This window comes from Lonchura striata, chromosome 4 (assembly GCF_046129695.1).
Source record: "Lonchura striata isolate bLonStr1 chromosome 4, bLonStr1.mat, whole genome shotgun sequence".
Lineage (NCBI taxonomy): Eukaryota > Metazoa > Chordata > Aves > Passeriformes > Estrildidae > Lonchura > Lonchura striata.
In genome coordinates this window covers 10,955,819-10,979,448 of record NC_134606.1, presented here as the reverse complement: position 1 = coordinate 10,979,448, position 23,630 = coordinate 10,955,819, and the positions used below count along the sequence as shown (strand labels likewise).

Genomic DNA, 23,630 nt, shown 5'->3' with positions numbered 1-23,630 from the left:
AATAAGTGACATGAGAAAGCACCTAACAGAGAGGGCCAACCTTTCCCCAAAAGTGAATAGCATTAGCAAGAGGAATCGGTAGAGCATCTCACAGAGCATTCACACAGCAGCTTTTGCAGATGAACTGTAGAAAGGAGATGGTGAAGACTTCTGTGAAGAAATGTGGGGGGAAAAGAAAAGAGAAAAAAAAGGAGAGATTTCTCCCAGAAGTAGGTTAGATTCCTTACACAGAAGATGAGCAATCCATGGGGCCCTTCCTCAGCCATGCTGAATCCAGCTTGATGTAACAGTCATTAAAAATTTTGCTGTCTTTTCTGTTGAATTGAATTGCTGCTGCTGTTTAATTACATAAAGGTAGTGATGGACTCTTAAAGCATGGCAGCACTTTATGAGCAAAACAGCAGAGCAACATCACCTCCCTATGATCTACTGCAAATGAGTTGGTGTGAAAAGATCACATTTCTTTCCCATAGTGTTTCTATCTTCTGATAGTGCAAAATAGCATGAGGTCAAGGTGAATGTCCTCCACTGACACTTCACACATTAAAATCCCTTGCTTGTAGTATTTAGCCATGCAGTCCTGCCACTGATACTTTCTGAAGCAATACTGAAACACTTAAAAATCATTAAATCTCACATTGGCTTTTATTTCAGATGGACTGGACTAAATCCTAAAAAATATTAGCATTTATGTTTTTCTCCAGATAATTTGATTTAGTTCATTTTAATCAAATCTTTGAGAGGTTTAATGTATTGTTAATCCTATAATGGCACCATCTATGTTTCTTTTTAATATCAGACTTTGTAGAAAAACCACCCTATGCTTTTTCACATGGCTACCTTGAATTTCATATGCAGCAGAGTAGTAGAAATTCCAATTTTACATACTGGTGTAAAATTATGTTCTTGAAACTTATAGGCTGTGCAGACTAAGAAAAGAGTACAAAATGCTGGCTGAAAAGAGCAGAAATCCATACTTACTTCGCAGGTTCTGTACAGGGAAGGAGCCAGTGCTGCTGGAAGGGGGCAGGGAACATTTCTGGCAGATGCATTCCTTCCCATTAAAAGTTACCCGGTCACCCGCAGGGAAAGGCAACCTACAACAGCAGAAACAAAAACAAACTGGTTACAGTCTCATGCCTTTATCAGAATTCAAAATCTTTCCATAAAGGAACTGATTATACTCCGGCTTCTTTTTCTCTGCTTGCCCAGTTCTCATTCAGTTTTCCAGCCACTTAGAGGCTTAAGTATCAAAGAGGCATATCAAACATACAGCTTCAAATGCAGATGGTTACAGCCTCTTAGGAAAAATAATAATACCTAAAGATACAAAAACACAGTGAGCACTCAAGTCCAAATTGTTGTGTATCTAAGAAATGTAGTATCAGCCAGAGTTCATCACTAACAAGATCAGTTACAGAATGAAAATAAAATTGGCATTACAGGGAGTTAAGTAGAGGCAAATGCAGCTGCTTTTATGTTGTTAACTAGCTGTACGAGAGTGATGACTTTTATACATTAAAAATCAGCACTTGTCCTCACAACTTTTATCACATCAAAGTCTTTCTCTTAATCTATGTTCTCAGAAAGCAAATGTTAGTGAACTCTCAAAAGAAAAAATCCTATCCCAGTTATAAAACCCACAGTGTCTGCATTACTTGTTTTCCCTACCCAACAACAGCTCTCCTTACACTTAATTAAATCATTCCTTTTTATCAATGTTCTTAAAACAAAAGCTCTCTGCTGTGCACTTCCTTGTCTGGGCACAGAAACCACTGAGGCTTTTCCTCTAAGGGAACCAGATGGACAAATCACTTCAGATGCAGCAAAGGGTGGTGAGGGTTTAGTAACACATTTCACTCCACCCAAAGCTCATGTCCAACTAAATCCCCATCCAAGCTATCAAAATATGGCTTAATGGGGCACAGACATAACACACACCTTCTGCTTCATGGTGAAGCCCATCTGACCACACTATTGCATTACCATTTCATTAAAACTCGTGGTGTGCTCCCACAAATGCTATCAAATTCATACCAATTGCAAGGTTGTCTCCACTACAAAAGCTACACAGATACTTTGTGCTAAAATAAACATTATTTTGGTCCCTAAACTGCCTAAGAAAAACTTATTCTACACTTGAAGTACACTAAAATTGCTCCCAGTGCAATTAAATTAAAATAATTTTTTATTACTTAGAAAAAGAACAGAACCAATGCTGTCCTTTGTTTCTGTATAATGTTATTAAAATATATTTGAAACCAGCTAAATGACATCCATTTTGGACCACGTGATAATTTAAAAAATCATGAGGACATATGGAGTGTAAATATTATTATCTTTTTTGATATTTGATAATGAATTCTGCATTTAACTTTTTTTTTTCTCTTTCTCAAGCTTTGTAGTCAAAAAACATCCTACCTTGTCACTTACCTAAAGTTACAATAAGGAAAAAAAAAACTTTATGGAAATAGCCTTTAATATTGCATTACTCTCTGACCCAACTCAATGATCTGTGCATGACTCTGGTACAAAAAGGTCCAACACCATGTTAATATAGATCCAGGAGGCCTAAATTTCAATCTGTTTCAAGGAGGATTTTGCACCATTAATTTTACTCAATAACCTAATGAGAAGACAACACTTTCTCTAGTGTGACAGGCAGGATGTGGTGAGGAAACCTTGTTCTGTCTTGCAGCAGCAGCCAGCTTCTGTGTCACATATTCAGAAAAACTCCCAATGCTTTCTTTTTCGATCATAAGTGTTGTCTGCAACAGATTCTGATACTTTTTAAAGTCAGAGACACTTCTAATATACAGAATAATAAAAGAGCTTTATGAACTCACAGAAGAGTTGAAGTGGGAAAGGACCTCTGAAGGTCATCTGGACCAAACCAAAGCTTATTCAAATAAACATGCATATATTTGAATAAAAATCAGTAAATGTGATACAGTTCTATATAGATAGTAAAAATTCATTACTATTTACCAAAAACTGTCTCAAAAATAGAGTGATACAATTCAAATGCTGTCCTAGTTTTCTGCTGTAAATGTGAAAGAAACCATTTAATTACATTTTCATTTTACAGAAATATTACAAAATCAAACCTAGAACTTAGCACTACTAATTGACCTGGAAAGACAAAAGCCAAGGGATTTCAACCATTCCAGAACTGAGACAAGAATTTGTCTCTTGCATGTTTTCAGGAAGACATCTCATCTTGACTTCCAGATACACACAGACTTATAACAACCACTGGTAATCTGCTCCAAATTAAACCCCTAAAAAAGCAACACCCTGCTCCACAGACACCATCACACAACCACCCTGGCATCTTTCATTCCTATGCACAAATGCATGCTCTGGACAGGACAGGACCTTCAACCGTGTTTTGCTACAGTCTCCATGGGAACCAAGGCTGGGCTCAGCTCATGACCCAGCTGGGCTCTCATGAGATGTCTCAGTAAAACAGCAGAACAGTAAAATGGCTTTGCACCATTAATAATCCTGGGGATGGTGACATGCTGGAGCAATGAAGAAGATGGAGCTCTGAAGAATTACTGTGACTCCTGAACAATCTTGTATGTCATGTATAAGGAGCAGTAGGGAGAGGTAAGGTATATCTTGTAATTATATCTTCCTGACTCGGGGATATACCTAAAGAAGCAGGGACTGCTCACTTTGAATTGGCTCATCTCATCATTGCCTAAGCAATCAACAATCTAAAAGGAAATAAGTTAAAACTAGAGGAGAAGAAGGTTATTGACCTCCTATGGCACAAAGACAGAACCAAGCAGATGACACCTCCAAACATGCCAAAGCTTATAGGCACCACAGAAAATCACAGAGCCTCCTTAGATGGGAGGGCACGCAGGGGGTTTCCTAGCCCATAAAAATACTGTACTTAGTTTATTTTCTAAGAGTTTAATAGCTAATCATCATGCTTTTCCATTCCAATGCAAGAGGGCAACAATTTTGGTTCTTTATTGTTCACCAAATATGCAAGACATCAGCTCTAAAAAAACCTCAGAGAGAAGTTCTTGGAGCTGTCCACCCCAAGGTACATGCAGATATTTCCTCCCCACACAGTTCATCTAAACCCATAAGTAAGTCTAAAAGTTTGTTTCACTGTCTGGTTCACAGGGAATTCATACCCAACATATTTGTCACTTTTCCTGTACCAGCTGACCTCTCCCTTTCACGAGCAGCTCTGCTCAAGCATTTCAGTGCCAGTATGAGTGAAGGCACAACAGAAGGTAGCAACAGTCAATTAACAAGGTTTCAGTTTCTGAGCTCTCTAAGTTGTGAGCAGGACTATATATAGAATTTTAGGCTAAGAGCAGCATATCTGCCTTCAAATACAATGATATCTCACCACCAGTCACCCACTGAACACTGCTAGGTATTGCAAAAACCAGGACAGGGTTTTAATTAGCTACTTATCCTTTAATAAATATTCAGTGAGATTTTCACAGTTGGATAATCTATTTTTAAAATGAAAATTAAGAGCATTTTTAAAGCAGCTCTCTCAAATGACTTGCAGAATTTTAATACAACTGTGACTCATTTCCCAACAAAATTTGTTTTATCCACCTGCCTACAATATTTGCAAACCCAGAAAAAAATCTGGAGGTGACCAGCCAAACTATATTGTAAAACATCAAATCACCATCAGCCTAACCCAGGGTAACTGTGAGCTAAAAGATGAAGTGATACCAAAAGATGAAGTCTTTCTCTGCACCATGCCTCAATCTATGCAGCTGTGGGCAGGTCATTCAAGCTTTGTGGGAAGGACAAAAGAAATATTCTTTTTTTTTTTTCAGAGCAGATGGATGCCCATCTATTCTTTAAATTGCTGATCTGACTCTGGCTGAACAGTAAACTAAATTTGATATATGAAAATTAAGAGAAGCCTGTGGTCAGGTTGTTGGGAGAGCAGTGTTATTCATTTCAGCAGCTGGCTGCAGTTACACCAGGTCAGGTGTAATGTCAGATAGCAACCTAAGGACCAGCAGGATCGAATTCTGCTCTAACTTGTATCTGGTACAATCACATCCCTCAAGGTGCTCCATAGGGATGAATCCCTGTGGATTAAAATAATGATACAAAGTAGACATTGAGTGCTATCTACCATCTGCAAAAACTTCAGTGAGGGAAAATGCTAAATCCTGCAAGCAGTGAAGAACAACCCCATGCACCAGTGCACCACAGGGGTCAATCAGTGGAAAGCATGAGAAGATGTGGGGTCCCAGTTGGACATGAGTTAGCAGCATGTCCCCACAGCAACTGGCCAGCCACATCCTGGGAGGCATTAGTGTAGCACCAGATCCAGGGATGTGATCTCCCCTGCTGCTCATCATTTAGGAGACATTTAGGTGCAGCAGGCACCATCTTGGGCTCGTGAGGACAAGATTTACTGGAGGGAGATGAGGGAAGGTGGCCAGGTCCAGAGCTGCAGCACAGGACACATGGGCAGGCAGGGCTGCAGCAGATGCACCTGCTCAGGGGGCATCATGCTGCTGTCTAAAACTACCTGGAGACACGTACACAAAATTGGAGCCACGCTCTTCTCAGAGGTAAAGAGTGAAAGGACAAGAGGCAGCAGACATAAGCTGGAACATAGGGAATGTCAACTCAATATAAGGAAAAAAAATTACCATGAGCTTGTTGAATACTGGAACACACTATTCAGAGAGTCTGTTGGAAATATGTTAAAGGAATGCCATCAGCTGTCTGCTCAAACTGGACTTGATTTGAGCCAGGGGCTGGTCCACAGGACCACCACAAATCCCTTCCATCCTACATTATTCTAGGGCTATAGGGATGCTCCATGTAGAACCAAAGAATCCTGGAATCACTAAGGTTGTAACAGATCTCCAAGATCATCAAGTCCAATCTTTGACCAAACACCACCATGCTCATGTCATCACAAAGTGCCATGTCTACTGATTTAGTGAACACTGCCAGAGAGGGTGACCCCATCACTTCCCTTGGCACCGTATTCCAATGTTTAACCCATTTTTCAGTGAAGAAGCTTTTCCTAATATCCAATCTGAACTTCCTCTGGCACAACATAAAGACATTTCCCCTTGTCCTATTGCTGGTTGCCTGGGAGAATAAACTGACCCCCAGCTCACTGCAACCTCCTGTCAGGCAGTTGTAGAGAGCAATAAATACCCCCTGAGCCTCTTTTTCTCCAGATAAACAACTCCAGTACCCCCAGCTGCTCCTCACAGGACTTGCACTCCAGACCCTTCCTCTAAAGAGCAGCACACCACTATCCCTTTGTTCAGGAAGAACCACATGCTGATAAATATATTTGGTTTAGAATCAAAATGCCAAGAACACTCAGGCTGATTTCAAAATCTCAGGCTCAATACCCTAGGTTTCTGCAATACCTAGCAGTGTTCAGTGGGTGACTGGTGATGGGATGAAGACCACTTCATGAGATGCCTTAAGAAGCACCAGGTACTGCTTAAGTGGAAACCAAACCCTTTCCAAATTCAGCAGCACAAAAAAAAGTGAGCAAATAAAAAGGTTTAGCATATTCAAAAAGTCTGTCAAGATTGCTATGTTTAAGAAAAAACTGAATTTGAACTTTGAATTTTCAGTATTAGCCTAATTTTTTAAGACATACATACCCAAAATATCTCAGTTCTTTCTAGAACTAGCAGTGTTATATATGTAGGACTACACAATCTCCTGCTGAAAAAGAACAGAATTTGAGCTTTCTCATTTTTTATATTCAACTGCCTGGTGAATTACCTTCTTGTGAATTACTTTCTTGAAGACAGTAAAAATACAAATGAGTGAACGAGGTTTTATAGCTGGATTTGGTAGTCAACCCCTTGAAGTATATGTATCTGCCTCTTTCCTCCACATACTATTCCCCTCTACATGGCACGTCTTCTGTCACCTCTTCTGTCAAGATGCTGTTTTAAAAGAAAACTTCCTGAGCTCAGAAAAACTTAAATATAACAATTCTGTAAAGCCAACACAAACCCATTTCCTTATTAATCTGGGATGTATGTGCTAATCTATCCTCCACCTAGGGGTCAAGTTGTCCTCTCTTTATCCTTTACATGCCACAATTTTTTCCCAACTTTTACATACAAGAATATTGAAACTAAAGGGGTAACTAATAGACACACTCCTCCAACTGGGTACATAAACACCAACCCCCCCAACTTTACTAATTACAGTAACACCCATAAAATTAAATCCCAGGTTTTTTAATATTCAGTGAACACACAGCCCACAGGTAATACAAATCATACTCTAGGTACCACATTAGATGGACCATACATCTTATATATGCTTACTAAATCTATAGGACTTAACACACTACGACATCTCCTGAAAATTCCATTTTCAGAGTATTATCACAGGTATGACAACCCATTTCTTTCTGAAACACTCAATGTCCTGCCCTTTCCCATCCTACATAAGAGCCAAACTGTCCTGACTATGACATACATGTAAGACATATGTGCACAATTTTAATAAAACTAAGCTTCTATTGCTACAGCCAGCCTCAATTTTCTCTCTCTTTCTATTTCACTTTTACGAACACATGAAGCTTTTGAAGGAAATGTCTTTGGCAGCCCTCTGGAGGACACAGCTCCTTCCAATTAATGTAGGAAGATTATTCAGCCACTTCCTGGGAATTTAGAGTAAACATTTAATCTGCAACAGTTTTCAATCTATGTTGTTATTCTTCCACTCATTCCTGGTTTTAGGCATTATCATCACAAAACACCACAGCAGATAAAAGGTTTCACTAGACTATGAACAGCACTGGAAGAAGAAGGGATTAAGCCCTTAATCTTTACTCCAGCAGAGCAAACAACTGAAACCTGATTTTTTTTAAAGAACCACTTGGTTAACACAGGATGGAGAGAAACAATCAACTAGGATGGCACAATATATTGTACTTCTACCAGTTTTTCTCTGAATACTAATTAATTTTTTTGTTTGTTTTAGACTTTAGCTTGTGGCAGCCCTGGGCAGTAGCATCTGACTCCCAAGAGATGCCCGACACTGATGGGATTTCTTGACACTCCAGCTTTTTCACAGAAGAGGGCAGCAGGTTACAAATGCAGTGCAGAAGGTACAAGGAATACAGTTCTCTGTGACACTGCGCCATGTGGCATCCAACAGTAGTAATATCAGGAGACAACTGGGCTTGGATTGCTGACTTTATCCCACTGCTCCTGCTAGCTAGGTTTTCTCACTGATCCTACCATACACTTCCCACATGTTTCTATTCAAACCTTATCTTCTCTGAAAATAAGGATTAAAAAAAAAGACTTGATACTGACACTGGTTTTACTATGCAATGTAGAAACAGTTTAGAAGTGTTACTTCAGCAGCTACAGAAATAGGACTTGCAGCAGTGCTCATTTAAAATAATTCAAAGATCCTGCAGCATTCTGGAGAAATGTGTCATGAGTGCAAAATGACTTCTGCTGCCAGTGTTTTCATGCTGAAGATGGTAAGAACCTGACTTGGTTTACATGAGAGCACGATCACCCTACTGCCAGGCAGTCACCACTTCTCAAATTCACACCATCCTGGAGGTTAGATTTCTAACACAGCACCCACATTAAAGTCTGGCTGTAAAAGGTAATGCCAAATGCAGTTGGCATCATCCACTAACTAACTGACAGTGTGCCTTGGAGCAGTATTTAAGGTTTCCGCCCATCTGTAAGAAACGAGGGCACAAATGGTTCTCCTGACTCTTCCCACCATGGAAAATATCAAGGTAGAGAGTTTTGCACCATTTGCCCCCCTATTCTGTTATTACTGTTTTTTAAATGAACAAACATGTTCCTTCTTTTGGATTAAACATCATGCCTTTACAGCCTACCAACCTTATTTTTACTGAGGATATCACTCAATAAAATAAATGCTGATGATGTTTAGATAGGACATTCTTCCTCATAAAAAACACAGGTTATGTCTGGCTTGCAATGACAGGGGTAATTGAAGCTGATTTAAAGCATATAAACACATGACAGGATTCTTCTGCTGCTCTGCACCACAAATCAGTGTTACAACCCCCCTGGGAGACACTAATTGAATCCTGCTAGTCAGCAGGGCATTAGCTGGCTCTGATGAAGACAATATGAATTTGTGTGTTCTTCCAAGAAAAGCAACAGAAGCAGATCTGGGTCTCTCTACTGAACTACTAGAAACAGCAAAACAGCATTTAATACAACTATTTAGTTATACAGAAGGTTATGGAACATCTCTGATTTTATTTTTTATATGATATATTACCGTGTCAGGAACTTCATTTTTAAAAGCTTTACCACATCTTCATCACACATTGTATTTGCAATATGAATAATTTCACAGTGCTGCAATTTAACTCGCCTGAATTGTAAGGTACTTAAATATTTTAGTCACAAGGCAAATTATTCCAAATTTCCAGGGAGATAAAATAAACTGTATTACCAAACTCCAAATCAGCAGCTGAAGGACTGAATAAATAAAGCAGCAGTTGGTATTTCCAATGGCCTGAAACCCGAGGTAGGTAGTTTCTAAGTACAGCAATAACACTTAAATACATTTCTGCTAAGCTCTACTGGTGTGACTAAGGATACAGGCACATTTAGCCAGAAAAATGGAATCAACCATTTTTTTGATTTCTCTTAAATGATGGAGTACCTCACTTGACAGAAGGTACTAGTGCTGAGAATAAAGGTACCAAAAAATAGCTCTGCTCATCTCTACAAGAGCTGTAATACTGCCAGGCTGCAGGCCAATAGCATGTGCAGCCAGCAGTTAAATAATGAGACACAATTGAAGTAATTTCCCTTCATTATTAAAAGAAAAAATAAGAAGAAAAAGATGCTAGGATTTTTTTCTTATCTTTACTCTCCACATTTAGGTATACAAAGGAAAAAACTGCCTATTGGACAGATCAAAACTTAGAATTTAATACAATAAAGGCTTGTCTATCTCAGAGTCTCCCCTCTATCACAGCTATTACTATTATTATATGTGCAATTACTTTATTTAATTGAGATTCTGTCACAAGCCACAGCTGCTCTGGAATTTGATGTCCTGCTCTTGCAGGAGGATTTCTGAACTCCAGGGGCAGGGCAGGCTGGGCTGGCAGGCATTCATAGTGACATGGCCACGCTGGTTTGGGATGGCACAGTCACCTGCAAGAGGCACCAGCACACAGAGATCTAAACTGTGCTGCACCAGTGCCTCGTTGGGCTCTGAAGCCCTTTGAAAGTGGGGTTGCTTTTCTTGTACTCCTAAAAGCTCAAGTTCATCCAGAGAAACTCTGGCAGCATTTCCATTTGATCCAAACTGCTAAAACAGCAGTTTGAAGGTTTTCTGAAGGCTTAGTGCACTACTTCAAGCTTCTTTGTGAAGTCTTCAGTAGATATGTTTGTGCCAGTTCTACACAAGAGGATTAAGATGCAGGTCAGGATGACATCAGTCCCTTGTATTGCTGAGTTTGGGACCCATGGGGGGAATGATCCCCCTGAACTACACTGGGCTTTAGTAGCAGCCTGCTGAGGACTCAGCCATTGGCACTGGAATCCTTTGTAACTTCAGGCCAACAAATGACAAAACAGAAGACACCAGAGAAATTAAGCAATACTTGGGGCAAAACGTCTTATAACAAAGACAGTAGATGGTTCTAAAGTACTTTAAAAACCTCAAACATAAGATAACATAAAAAAGAAAAACAAATTTGGAAAAAACGGAGGCATTAGAAATTACAGATTTTTTTTTTCTTTTTAATTCTGCAATTTTTTAAGGAGTGAGTAAAAGAAAACACTATCTCTAGGCTATTGGTTTGAATGCCTGGCATTCAGGGCATTGTGGCATCCAAAACACAACTTCATGTAGAAAACCTACCTGCAAACAGCACACACAAAACAGTCTGGGTGATAGGTTTTGCCAAGTGCTGAGACCACTTCTCCCTCAATGAATTCATCACAACTGAAGCATCGTGTGCCATAGAGTCTCTGGTAGTCCAAAGTACAGATGTAGTCTCCCTGTCTCACAAAAAATCCTCCTTGAGCCAGGTCACATCCACAAGCTGCAGAAAGAGAAAAGGCAGAGTCAGAAGGCAAGAAACAAATGCTCTAAGATTAGGCTGATTTTTCACCTATGATCTGAATGGTTCACAGTGAAGCATTTAAGCACTTCAATATATGGGCTTATGATCACAGAGCAGATGTGCATCTGAAAGACACAACTCTCACAGTAAATTACAACAGTCATGTATTTTGGACACTAATAGCCTGGACTTATTTAATGTAAAAGCCTCAATGCAGCAGCTGTGAGTACAAAGTTAAAGTCTGTAGAAGTTAAGTTCAGGGTTACCATATACAACATCTAACATATTTAACAGGTTAAAAGAAATGCATAAAGGATATAAATCTTTAAAATCTAAAGCACCAGTGTTGCAAAGAAACATCTCTGACAGATTACAGGTGTTTGACATTCCTCCTAGACACAAAAGGATGAACTAGTGCTGTCTCTAAACACGGGGGCTGATGCTCATGGCACTGCTGCACATTTTCAAAAGATAAATCAGTTTAAAGCAGCTTTCATGTTTACCCAATGAACATCACTCACCACGTATGAACTGGAGGCACCTCCAGGTTCATCCACTCCTGGCAAAAGTAAGGTTTTAGTCCTAAATGTCAGTTTTGATTTTTAAACTAAACCTGTAGCAAAGGGTTACAGTTGATTAGCCAAAGGCTTCTGAGACTGTTCAGGAGTTTTCTTTGTTGCATTAGGAATGGAGCTAGGCTGGAGTTTTGAGAACATATAAGACAGGAAAGGAGAGATACAATGGTCTGGTGAAGTCATACAAAAAGAGCAGACATGTAGAACATGACCATCATCCACCTTGACCAGGATCTTTGGAAACACACTTGACTTGATTTAAAAGTAGTGATTCTGCTGCTGTGATGACTACTCCTTTACTGCAAGTCACAGCACCACACTTGTTACTACGTACTCCTGCTCCTGGGGATGTTCATGTAGGAATGTGTTCCCATCAGCAAATGGTGTTTACAGTCAAACCATGCTGAACCACAGCAGTGTCACTACTCACACACAGCCCACAGAAAAGGAGTGGGAATGTTGCTTATTAAATTTGGGTTGCATGTACAAAACATGGCAGACTTGCTCAGTGCCTTGGTCCCAAAATAGAAGAAGTATCCATGCTTCTAAAATTCCAGACTGAGATTTACACTCAGGTACCTGAGAGTGCACAGGCACTTTGGTTTCTAAATGTAAAGCCTGGCAATTTACACCCAAACCTGTTTGCAGTGTCAGAATCAGTCATTTTGCACCTAAACACAAGAAAAGAGTCCAACAGAGATACCCAAGGCACAAGGTAACAGATACAGATCAGAAACTGCAAGAAAGCAGAGAACCCAGATCATTCATTCAAAATTACATCCAATCACCCTACCCTTTTTATAGCCTTTGTTAACTGTAGCACAGGAGACCTGGGCTCAGGGCCTTCTTTGAACCCTCTGAGGGCTCATCCCTGTGTGGGATTTCAGTGCTCATCATTCTCCCTGGAGATGGCCCTGACTACTAAGAGTCAGAAAACAACAATCATGCTAGAATGGTATTAGTGCATGGTCAAGAACTGAAGAATTATGGGTTCTAATCTTTCCTATAAGTCAAAATAATTCCAATCACATTGCATTTGCCATGGACAACATTGATTAGATTATTTATATTTCAATACATTGTTCATGTTCTCTATCTCACAACACTTAACACGTTTGCTTTAGCATTTCTCTTTCTCACTCGTGCTCTTACTTTTATAAAGGACAGGCTTTTTGAACAGACTTTCCAAAAATCTGGCACAACTTGCTGGATAGCATGCATTTCTTTCAGCCTATATATTTCAGCTACCTACTGGTGTCCCAGAAACAGAGCTCAACTGTGGATTTAAGATGATGATGAGCAGCATGCTGAGCTGATACTGATGCCCTAAAGCAGCTCTAATTTGCATCATACAGCGTTTGAACTTGTAAAGTGGATCATTAGAGTAAAAAATTAAAAGGCCATAACTGCATTTCTGAAAAGAGAAGGGAGGGGTTATGTCCCTAAATATGTTTCTTTATGCTGGTAGTGACACACCTGACTAAAGTGCACCTGGACAAAGACACCAAGACCCAGCTACAGAACAGGTACTGGTTAACACAATTTGCTGTGTACTATCACAGAAGGACTTACAGCTGGGCTTCCAAAACCAGAGGAATATAACTTGATAGTGTAGCCACAAATTATTTACCACTGCTCTGTTGTGCACTTTAGTCCCTGTTCACCTCCTAAAATGAGAGCTAAGCACAAGCAAATCTATATTTATAGTCTAAATGGAAGTCAGGTAGGCTCTGTCTCACTGCAGCTAAGAGAGTCCTGGTGCAAGGTTTGGGGCACGTGGGTTCAACAACCTTTGTGCCACTGGCATTTGGTGGCACTCTGTCTCACCCTGCAGATATTGGCCTCTCTGTTCTGTCAGTAAAGCAGTCTGCACTAATGCACTTAATCCTGGCTTCTCAGGAAACACTGCAGTGAAACTTCTCACCTAAAGAGAGCCAGAAAAACAATTTATTGGGACTTCAAAATAAAAGTGAGCTCAGCATCCTCTCACCAGGCTCCTTTCTGCATCACCATCTCCTCATATGCAAAGAGTGGCTGAATGAACATCACCAGCTCTGCTCCACAGGCCATACCTTGAGTCACAAACCCTTGCCTGCTCCTTCACTCTCTGAACCATCTGATCCAATTTACCTTGACACCCCGCTGACCAGAGAAAAACATAAGGATTCCAGTCAAATACTGGATAGGATAGTAAATCAGTCATGCTTTTAGCTGAGAAGACCAGCTCTGAAAAGAGATCCATTGGCCTTCCCTCAGGTGAGATGCTGTGCCATTTGCTGGCTACTTATGTGGACAGAGACACTGCCCATCTGAGATGATGCTGCAGAGACTAGAAGCCAGGAATGAAAAGCTGAAGGAAGTCTAGGCAGAATATCTGAAGGCAGCTACCAGATCTTACTCTCCTAGGACAGGATATTAGCATTATGTCACATCCACTCCTACCTAGCATTTGTCTTCCAAAAGGAGTATCTGGAGGATGGGTTATTTTTAACCTAGAAACAGTTTTCATCAGTTTGTGGAGTTCATCTTGGTGGTAAGAAAAAAACACTGAAACCAGTAATTATATTAATGAAGAGACTAACACAGAGAAACTCATCTTCTTGTCTTGGTATTACCTTGCCTACATGGCAATGCCTTTTCCTGAGCATTTATAAGCTTTAGGAAGAATTTCTAAGTAATGAGTAAGTGTTTGTCTCTTATATTATTTAGAAGCAAGCCAGTACCTGGATGTGCTATGGAACTTCAGAGGAACAATACCCACACCATTTTTAGGGAAGGTATCTCAGGGTGGCTTCTCTTACAGCTGGATAATTCCACTTTTCAAGACAGTTTGCAATTACCTGACAACAAAATACTTCATACATAGATGTGAGGGGCTCCTCTGCTGGTTTAGAAAATGACTACTTTTTTCCATAGCACCATGTCTGTAGCAGCACCTGAAGCACTGGAATTTATGCAGTGTGTAATAGTAATGGTTTCAAATTAAAACAGGTGCAATTTAGACAGGATTTATGAAAGAATTTTTTTTTAAGTGAGGCTAGTGAGACATTGGAACAGGTTGCCCAGAGAGATGGTAGATGGTCCATCTCTGGAAATACTTAAAGTCAAGTTGGACAGGGCCCTGAGCAAACTGACTTAGTTGAAGATATTGCTGCTCATTCCAGGGAAGTTTCGACTAGATGACCTTTAAATGTCCCTCCCGTCATCCTATGATTTTTTAAAAATAAATAGCAGTAAATCAATTAATCAATGTGCTTTAAGCAAATTGCTATTCCACTACTGTATACCATCAGTACTCCATTTGCAGTGTACAAATATAAAATGCATCTGTTTTCTGTGCTGGCAAATGAGCCTACTGAAAGTAGATTAATTTTTTGGCTGCATGTTGGGCCTAAAACTCAGCTGTGTCCTGAGCTGCTCGGGGGATGCTACACTCACTGTGCTGTCAATGTGCCAGACAATCAAGTGGTTTGCTTACATGCAACTACATATATCAAGTCTGTACTTTTCCCTCCTATTTTCTGCCTGATGTAAGTAAAATGAAATTTTTCTTCCTCAGCACTGTGGTTTTATGTCCACTTCTGGTATTTTCCTCCATCCATGAGATGGATGTCACTGGCTGACCATGATCCTAAGAGTGACACATAGCACACTGCTGATATTATTCTCTTTTGGCAGCTAAATTCTATGTATTCATGCACCATTGAAGAAGTCTGGGTTCCCATTCTTCAAAATCCCATGATCATGTGTGGAGTATTTCTCCTGGTCACTATGCCTGTGAGAAGGAATCAGAACCACCTGGCAAACTTCCACTTCCACTGCTACAGCTTTGAAGTTCAAATTGAACTGCAATTAATCTGAAGCAGTCTAAACTCATGTCCAGCAGATGGCTGCAACTCTGATACTCTTTCTTGCATGGTCTACTGTGGTAAGTCCAGATAAGCTTTTCACAACGCTTTCAGGGAAGTCTTTCCCAGCTTCAAGCTTGCTGGCCATACAAATATTGGCATGAGAATATAATTTCTTGGTAAATTCACACCTGAACCTTCAGTCTATAGGTGAGCAGCAGTAAGACAGAAGGGACCTTGCAATGGGGCATATAAACCATACAGTTCAATCACTCTTCTATGCACAAGTGATCAAATAACTGTCTTTCCAAACACATCTGTGAAATCAGGAATACTCAAGTGTGTCAGTCACTGTCAGTGTATTAGCAATAGTATCTAAAATACCATCTGTAATCTCAAGGACTTGGATGACACCTCATTTTGTTACTATCCAGGGTAAGCAAAAACAGCATGCAGCCCCAGAAAAGTCCTGGACAGACCTGCTGGTCCCTTCTCCAGCTTCCAATCAGGAAATGCAGGAAGGCAGACAGGTCTGATGGAAGAAAACCAGCAACTTTCAGGAGCAGAAAAGATACAAAGAACTGTGAGGATATATCATATCCTGCAACACTTCACCATGCATATGTAGCACTGATAAAAGATAGAGAGTACAGCACCTACACAAGCTCCCAGGCTACACTGGCCATGGTGCCCACAACTTAATTTGTGGAGTAAACACTTCAGTGCAGGAAAACCTTTGAGACTCGGGATACTCTTATGAAATTGACAGAACATAAGAGTGCACCAATTAAAATGAAGGAAAGTTTAGGAAATTTTCTGTGCACTAATTACCTTGATTCCTATAATAAATGGGAACTACACGTGAAGTAATTTTTCATTTTAAAGTATATTTCCATTTTCCTTCTGGAGATTATAGTTTCCCAATGCCTTAGAGACAGTGTTACTGCCCTATAAAAAACTCTACCATAATCTTAGAGGTGAGCAAGGTCCTCACAGCAGTAGGTAGACGGCTGTTTCAAACTACCAAAACAATTTCCAGGAAAACTGGAAAAAATGTCTCGTTTATACTAATTTCTTGTTTTAAGGACTTAATTTGGTTATTTAAAATTTACAAGTACGCTAAAGAAATTTAAGAAACAGAGTAATGTGCTTTAATCCATTTTAAACCTAATAGCCTCTTAATGTTTATCATAAAATACTGCTGTCATTAGCTAGACTAATTAAAACAGGTTTTTAAAACAATAAAGCAAAATAAAACCCACAACACAAAAAAAAAAACCAAAAAAAACCAACATGCAAAGCAACAACAGCAAATATTTTCAGATTTTTTTTAACAGTGCTTTGGGTGGCAGTTCCAGGTTTGCAAATTAAATCCCTGCTCTATTCACAGATATGGTAGAAGGTCTCATGTTAATGAGTTTCAGGAAGTGGGAGGTGGAATTACACCACTGTGGCAGTGATCAATTTTATTCAACAACTCTCCCTGGGTCTCAGTACAGGCATCACATAATTTTAGTACACTGAAATGCCCAGTAGCTAACCCAGAGTGCTGCTGTATCCCTGCTGTGTCCTCAAGGGAAAGAGCATCATGTAGTCTGGAAGTCCCCTGCATAAGACATCCTTGCACTGACTTTTTTTTGCACAGGGGAAACCTTACCCAAAAAGAGAATTTGAGTAATTAAAAAGACTTACAGGCTTTTAAAAATAATAATACTTCTTTGACATCATCTAATGTGGGCTGAAACTATGTATGTTCAAAACTTCTTTATATTAATAGTATCTTTACTGCCTGCAAAGCTTACATAGATTTGAAAATCCTATCCTCTAATGGGCATTTAACTTCCTACTATAACTTCTCACTCAAATGCTCTAATGAGCACTTACCTTTCTACTATAATGGACAAGAAGGATGCAAATAAGGAATAAATAAAGTGGAAAACAGAAGCAACAGAGGTTTGGCTTCCTTTGGTGGGTAGTTAGCTACTTTCTATTGAATGTTATTAAGATATTCCTTTATCAGTACTCATAACCATGATTCCTCCAATTTCACCATGCTTTACTAGTATTACGTATTTATAAAATTTGTGAAAGATACTCTTAAAAAAGATTCACCAGACTCTGGTAGAAATATATATGTCATGCTGCTAGCTAGAGTGTTGGTATGATGGGTGCATGGCCAGGATGTGAGGGGCTGCAGAAGGTTCTTAATGAATGTAAAGAAAGGTTGCAACAAGAACATATTTATAAAAAAAGGAAAATTATCCATTACTTTGTGATAGTGAAAGTTAGCTAACTGACCAAAATTTGGTCGTGCTTTAATTATTGAGTTGTTTTTAGAAAATCAGTGATTAAAATTTTCAAAGTTCAGGTTTTAAAACTACAACATAGAACCATTTGTCACTACATTAAATTACTTCTGCACCAGCAAAAGTGATCATTACTATCATCATCACAATTTCAGTGAAATAAAAATTACAAGCTAATGTGACATTGGTAAGGCAGCCCTAAACCTACCACACTCTGCAACCTTGGTGAGCCTTACACTGGAAACAGCTTTTCCTGTTCATACTGAGTTAACAGGATCTGGGATTGCAAACTCCTGAAGGACTCAGGAAGTGTTGGACACGTTGCTGAGAGTGCCTGATGGAGAGTCCCAACACTAATCCCCAGTGGTCATGACACCAGAAATACCAGAAATTGCTACTGCCTGCCAGAAATCTTACAATCTTCCCGTAAGTGACTCCCATTTTGAAACGTGAAACCCTGTAGCAATGTTCAAATGTGAGTCCCTCAGATCACTCAGCGCAGCTTAGAACATGTTCATATCCTAGCAGACGCATTTGAGCTAACAAAGAAATAACTCCTATTGCCAAGTTACTCCACGTTTTTAATATTTTCACTGAATATTTTGTCTTAGCCTTTCCCATTAATAGGACTTCCCATTAAATGATATAACTCGGGGTTCTGTTGATTTTCTACTGAGAAAAGTGTATGGAAGTGATATATCAATACCTGGGCTTTTTCACAGTTCCCAGGACACTGCAGGGTCACAGAAACACTAATCCCCAGAACCACATACCCCATTCTAAGCTGAAGATGTAAAAAATTCTAGCAGATTAATTTTAAAAAAACCCATGAAAATTACTGGGAGAAAAAACACACTTGCAACTACTAGCTGTGCCAGCAAAGAAGTCTGCATGTGCTGCACCCGTAACAAGACACAGCAATCAGGACAATGTTGATTAGGGTTAAAACAAGATACATATGAGATGCAATGAAGCAGGTACAGCACATAGGTCAGGTTTTCACCTCTATGGCTCAGACTGGATGTTTATTTCCTTTCACGAAAATTAACCATGAAAAGACACAGATGTGAGTTATGGTTCTTCTCACATATGTACAAAAACTCCTTAGAAAGATGGTATGGGTTCCCCTGTTTAAAGTGGTCACTGCAACTTTGGAAATGTCAGGACTATCAAAACACAGAAAATTAAACACTGGCCAAATACTAATAAAACAGGGTAATTTTATCCTTATCAAAGACTACCCAAGATAATATAATTACAGCATCTACATATTCCTATCTACAATTCTATGTTAACCTGTCTTTCTACTGGGTGCACTAAATCACAGTTGTAAGCAAGCTCCAAGTTAACATTTCTCTGATACCATCCACTCCATTAAATGCAGTCCTGACCTAACAGACACCTTCAGAATAGTTTATATTCCATTTTTTTAATTTGACAATCTGAGTCATTAATATTTTATTGCTTCAGTAATTTTCCTTGGTGCTTTTATTACAGTGGTAACAAATAAAAAAAGAATTAGTAAACATGAGAACCAGAACCCTTGAAGTCTAATGAAACTTTGTCTTACTGTATCAAAGATATCTGCTTCATTATAACAGTACTTCTATAAAACCTGATTAAAATGGGATACATTTTAAACTAAAAATTAAGTAAAAATTGAAGTGAGGATAAATGGCATATTCTTTACAGCATTTGGCAGATACAGCAGGTTAGATGTGCAGCTAAACAGGAAATAACATATATTAATAGATTTGAGTATAAACCTTATTTATAATGCCTATTTACCTCCCTAGGTCCTATTATACTTTGACACTTTGCAAAACTAGCAGATGCTCCAAGAACTGCTGTTAATTTTTTTAATCTGGATGTGTCTCTTAGTCATGAATAATAAAGGAATTCTTTGCCTTTTAAAAACTTTGAATTGTTTAGAATCATTGTCTGGGGAATGTAAGAAGAACTGGATGGGAATGAAAGAAGAACTGCATGGGCATTAGTACTTAGTACTAATTAGTACTTTATACTAACCTTCCTTGGTTATGTAATTTAATTTTAATACAAAGGGCATCTATATAGTTGTTGTTACCATTCTAAAACTCACAGTTGCCATAAGAAAGGTTGCCCAGAAAAGTTGTGGCTGCCCCACCCCTGGAAGCATCCAAGGCTGGATGGGGCTTTGAGCATTCTGGTCTGGTTGAAGGTGTCTTTCTTCATGGCAGGGGGGTTGGAACGAGGTGATATTTAAGGTCCTTTCCAACCCAAACCATTCTATGAATAATCAGACAGCACTATGGCAATACACAAAACTACCTTTCTACCCTTAAAATAAAATAAAAAAAAAGGATAGAAATATAGAATTCAATTTGACCCTCTGAAACCTCATAATTTATCCAAAACTATCAAAGAAATAGTTTCAAGTTTCACACATATGCAAAAAAAGTGTGACTTTTTCCAGTGTAATATCAGCTGTCACTGATGAGGTCATTCAAACAGACCTCTAATACCTCTAGACACCACACACCATGGTCATTTGTCATTCTTACCCATGAGTTCTTCATCAGTTTGCATTTTCCACCACTGTACAGCTGTAACTTCTGAGAGTGGGAGCAACATTTCCTGCAGCTTTGTAAATATTACATGTTTTCTCATGCAGGCTACAAGATGATTTAATGCAGAAACAGTCAATCAAGCAGGCAGGCATCTTAGCAGGGCAATGCAGCCAGCCTACACATGGGATTATCTCTCCTGGACATTCCTGCAGCTGCCCTGGATGCTGGACACACAGCCTCATTCCATGTGCTATCTTTGGTGGATGAGGTGAGGCAGGACAAACTGCATTGCTGAGTAGCATTGAAATAAATGCACCACAGGGAGGAATCAACAATAAGATAAATGCATTCCCAGAATCATCACCCTGCCCATAAACATCAGGAGTCATGGCACAAAACTCTCCTCCAAGGCTGAAAGCAGATTGATCAGAACTGAATACCAGTTTTAATTTGCTAAATCCTAACACATTAACTGTATTATTTCATCAATTAATTAAAAAGTCTAAGTCCCATTTGCCTAACCTGCTTTTTCTCCTTTTATATAGTGAAACGTATATTCAGCTCTGTTATGTTCTAAAGCTCTTCTCACATAACATGGCAAATCCATATTACAAAGCAACTTATGCTTCTTAACTAACAAATAAAGGCCAGAAACAAAACAAAAACAGATACCAGAAGAATGCCAGAAAATTGATGGAAACCCTTGAAAGGTGATAAAAGGAATTATGGCATTTAAATAATAAGAGAAAACCCTCAAACCAATGTAGGCAAACTTAGCAAAATGATTATTAAGGAGTCCAAGAGCCTTGACACCAAGCAGGAGTTTATCCACACCTCTGACACTCTCCTGTCCCAGCTGAGAGACTGACAGGTGGCTGACAGATGCTACCCTGCTACCTCGTTAATACTGTGACTTTTTCCTCATTTTATCCAAGATCTGCCAGAAGCACAAGAAACTCCTTCTTATCTCTTGCAGACAGACAGGGGCAATGCAGCTTCTACAATGCATTCATCATCTTCCTCTGCATGGGGGTGAGAAAAAAACCCTCTGTACTGCCTAAATTTGGGATCAGCAAATCGGTTCAGTGACCACATGCTGCATTTGCTGGTGACCTGGCATCATCTAAATACAGATGGCCTATAAAACCAAAAATTGGATGTACAATTCTGTCTTAGTCTCTCTGCAGAATTCACCCTTTCTCATAGCAAATTTGTTAAAAATAAAGAGGGCTTGGACTTCATCAAGATAATAATATAGAGCAAATACCAGAATGTTACCAAGGCTTCATGTGGGATACAAGACTCCTGAATAACAATCAGGTGCTTTTTTCCTGAGCTAGGTCTGACAAACTGATTTAAGTGAAATTTGCCATAAGAACAGCTGGCTTTAAAAGAACTTAAAAGATGCATGTATGCGCTGTGTTCTGCTTTAAATACTAATCCCTTCTGAATAAATGGCCAAAATATTTTTGCTGTTTAGGAAAATGCAGTATGCTTATTTTGCTTGCTGTTCAGTTTTGTATAGAACACAATTATTGAGCTGAACATTTAGTCCTGTCTAATTCATTAAAGATTGCCTCAGTTATTAATAGTATGTACTCAATCTCATGGAATTTAAAAAAATATCAGTATAACTAACAGATAGTGACCTTTTTCTTTCTAGTATTTCCTCTAAAGAAGAGTAGAAATAGTTACAGTAACACATCTGGAACCAGACACATGTTCATGTTTCTAGACTGGGCTACAAGGATTAATAAATGTCATTTGACACACTGGTTAATAATGGAGTAAGCAGATTGTTCAGCAAACATCAATTAACATTTATGTACTTGTACATTTAAAACAAATTATATCTTTGCAGCTTCCAGATAGGTTTTTAAATAAGCAAGGAGCTACAGAAGGGGTGTTGTATCAAATAATTCCCTTTTCCTGTAACCATCCTTCTGCTATTCATGTGACAATTTTAGATCACCAGGCACCAACATGGAGCAAACCAAGTCATTCCCCCAAAAAAATGGAAAAGCACAGAGGGTCACACTGGAATTTCAAGATCACAGCCCAACACAAGAGAACCCGGACAGATGTGGCCACGGTGCACCCTACTGCACACATTAGAGAGCTGGAAGAGAGAAAACTTCTGAGTTTCTTTGCAAATGTTCATTCTCTCCTAGCCCTGCATTGTTCTCCCAAAGTGCCCTTCCTCCTGACATCCCAAATCTATAGTGAACTCCAATATGGATATAAACAGTTTTATAGCCATTGAAAACATTCTCCAGTTTGGGGACTTAGGATGTTTATAATCTTACAGTAAGGAGTCAGGGATTTCACAGTAAATCATTTAAGCATGGATTGGGTTGTAAAATATTCTTGTGAAGGTTCCAGGATCATTAAATCACACACCATTGCTAATGCCCCACTCATAGAAGCAGCAGTCACACTTACCTTTGCAAACAAAGCATTTAATATGGAAATATTTGTTCTGAACTCTCAAAACTTCTCCTTTGCATGGTTTTCCACAGGTATTGCAGAGAATTGCAGTACTGGATGGCTTTTCCAACTGGCTATGTACAGCCTGTGGTTGTGAAACTGCAGGGGACAACAAAAAGCAGAGCATTTTAAAGACCATAGGTGCATCTTCTGTAAGATCTACAAGCAATGACAATTAACACCTAGGACAAATCAGTTCAAGAAGATTAAAATTTAAACTTCTGGGATTGGCCAGCACAGGAGAAAAGATCGCCAAAAGGAGTAGAGCCAAGCTAACCCTGTTATTTCATAACTTTGAAAGCTTTTGACTGAACACACTTCAAAGATAAATTAGAATTCCTTACAGAAGAAAGAATCCACGTGATCAAGCTTTGAGAGCCTCCACCTGAGTTTCAAAAAATGCTTTGTCATACTTTCTCTTCAAGAAATCAAAGAATATAGATAAAAGTTAAAGGTTTTTATTCAAAATATCTTTAATGGGACTTGATAACTCCTACATTATGAGCTACTGATCTTTAAAGTTCATAGTAAATGCTTTTTTTTTTAAACTGATTTTAAGGCAGAAATACACCTGTAGATATTTTAAATGCTTCTGAACCACTGACATCCCTGTAAATAGTACATATATCTGACCATTAAACAAAGTTTTCTGTCATTTTGTAAGGAAACCACAATTCCAAGAGGTTAGGTTAATCTAGGTTAGTGAAAATTAAGTGAATTAAAAACTTGCTGCCATCTTGTGATGTAAATTAGAAATTGCATTTATTGTGCTGCTG

General features: G+C 39.0%; 1 protein-coding gene across 7 annotated transcripts in view; it reads right to left on the bottom strand.

Annotated features, from left to right (window-relative positions):
* Positions 1–23,630, bottom strand: part of ABLIM2 (actin binding LIM protein family member 2) — a 126,164-nt gene that overhangs the window by 68,062 nt on the left and 34,472 nt on the right. For all 7 annotated transcript variants that reach the window (XM_021550652.2, XM_021550655.2, XM_021550659.2 and 4 more), the window contains exons 2-4: positions 22,810–22,953; positions 10,885–11,068; positions 982–1,097 (exon numbers count right to left, since the gene is read on the bottom strand). In XM_021550652.2, the coding sequence (XP_021406327.2) occupies positions 982–1,097; positions 10,885–11,068; positions 22,810–22,953 (444 nt within the window). The remainder of the gene's footprint in view (positions 1–981; positions 1,098–10,884; positions 11,069–22,809; positions 22,954–23,630) is intronic.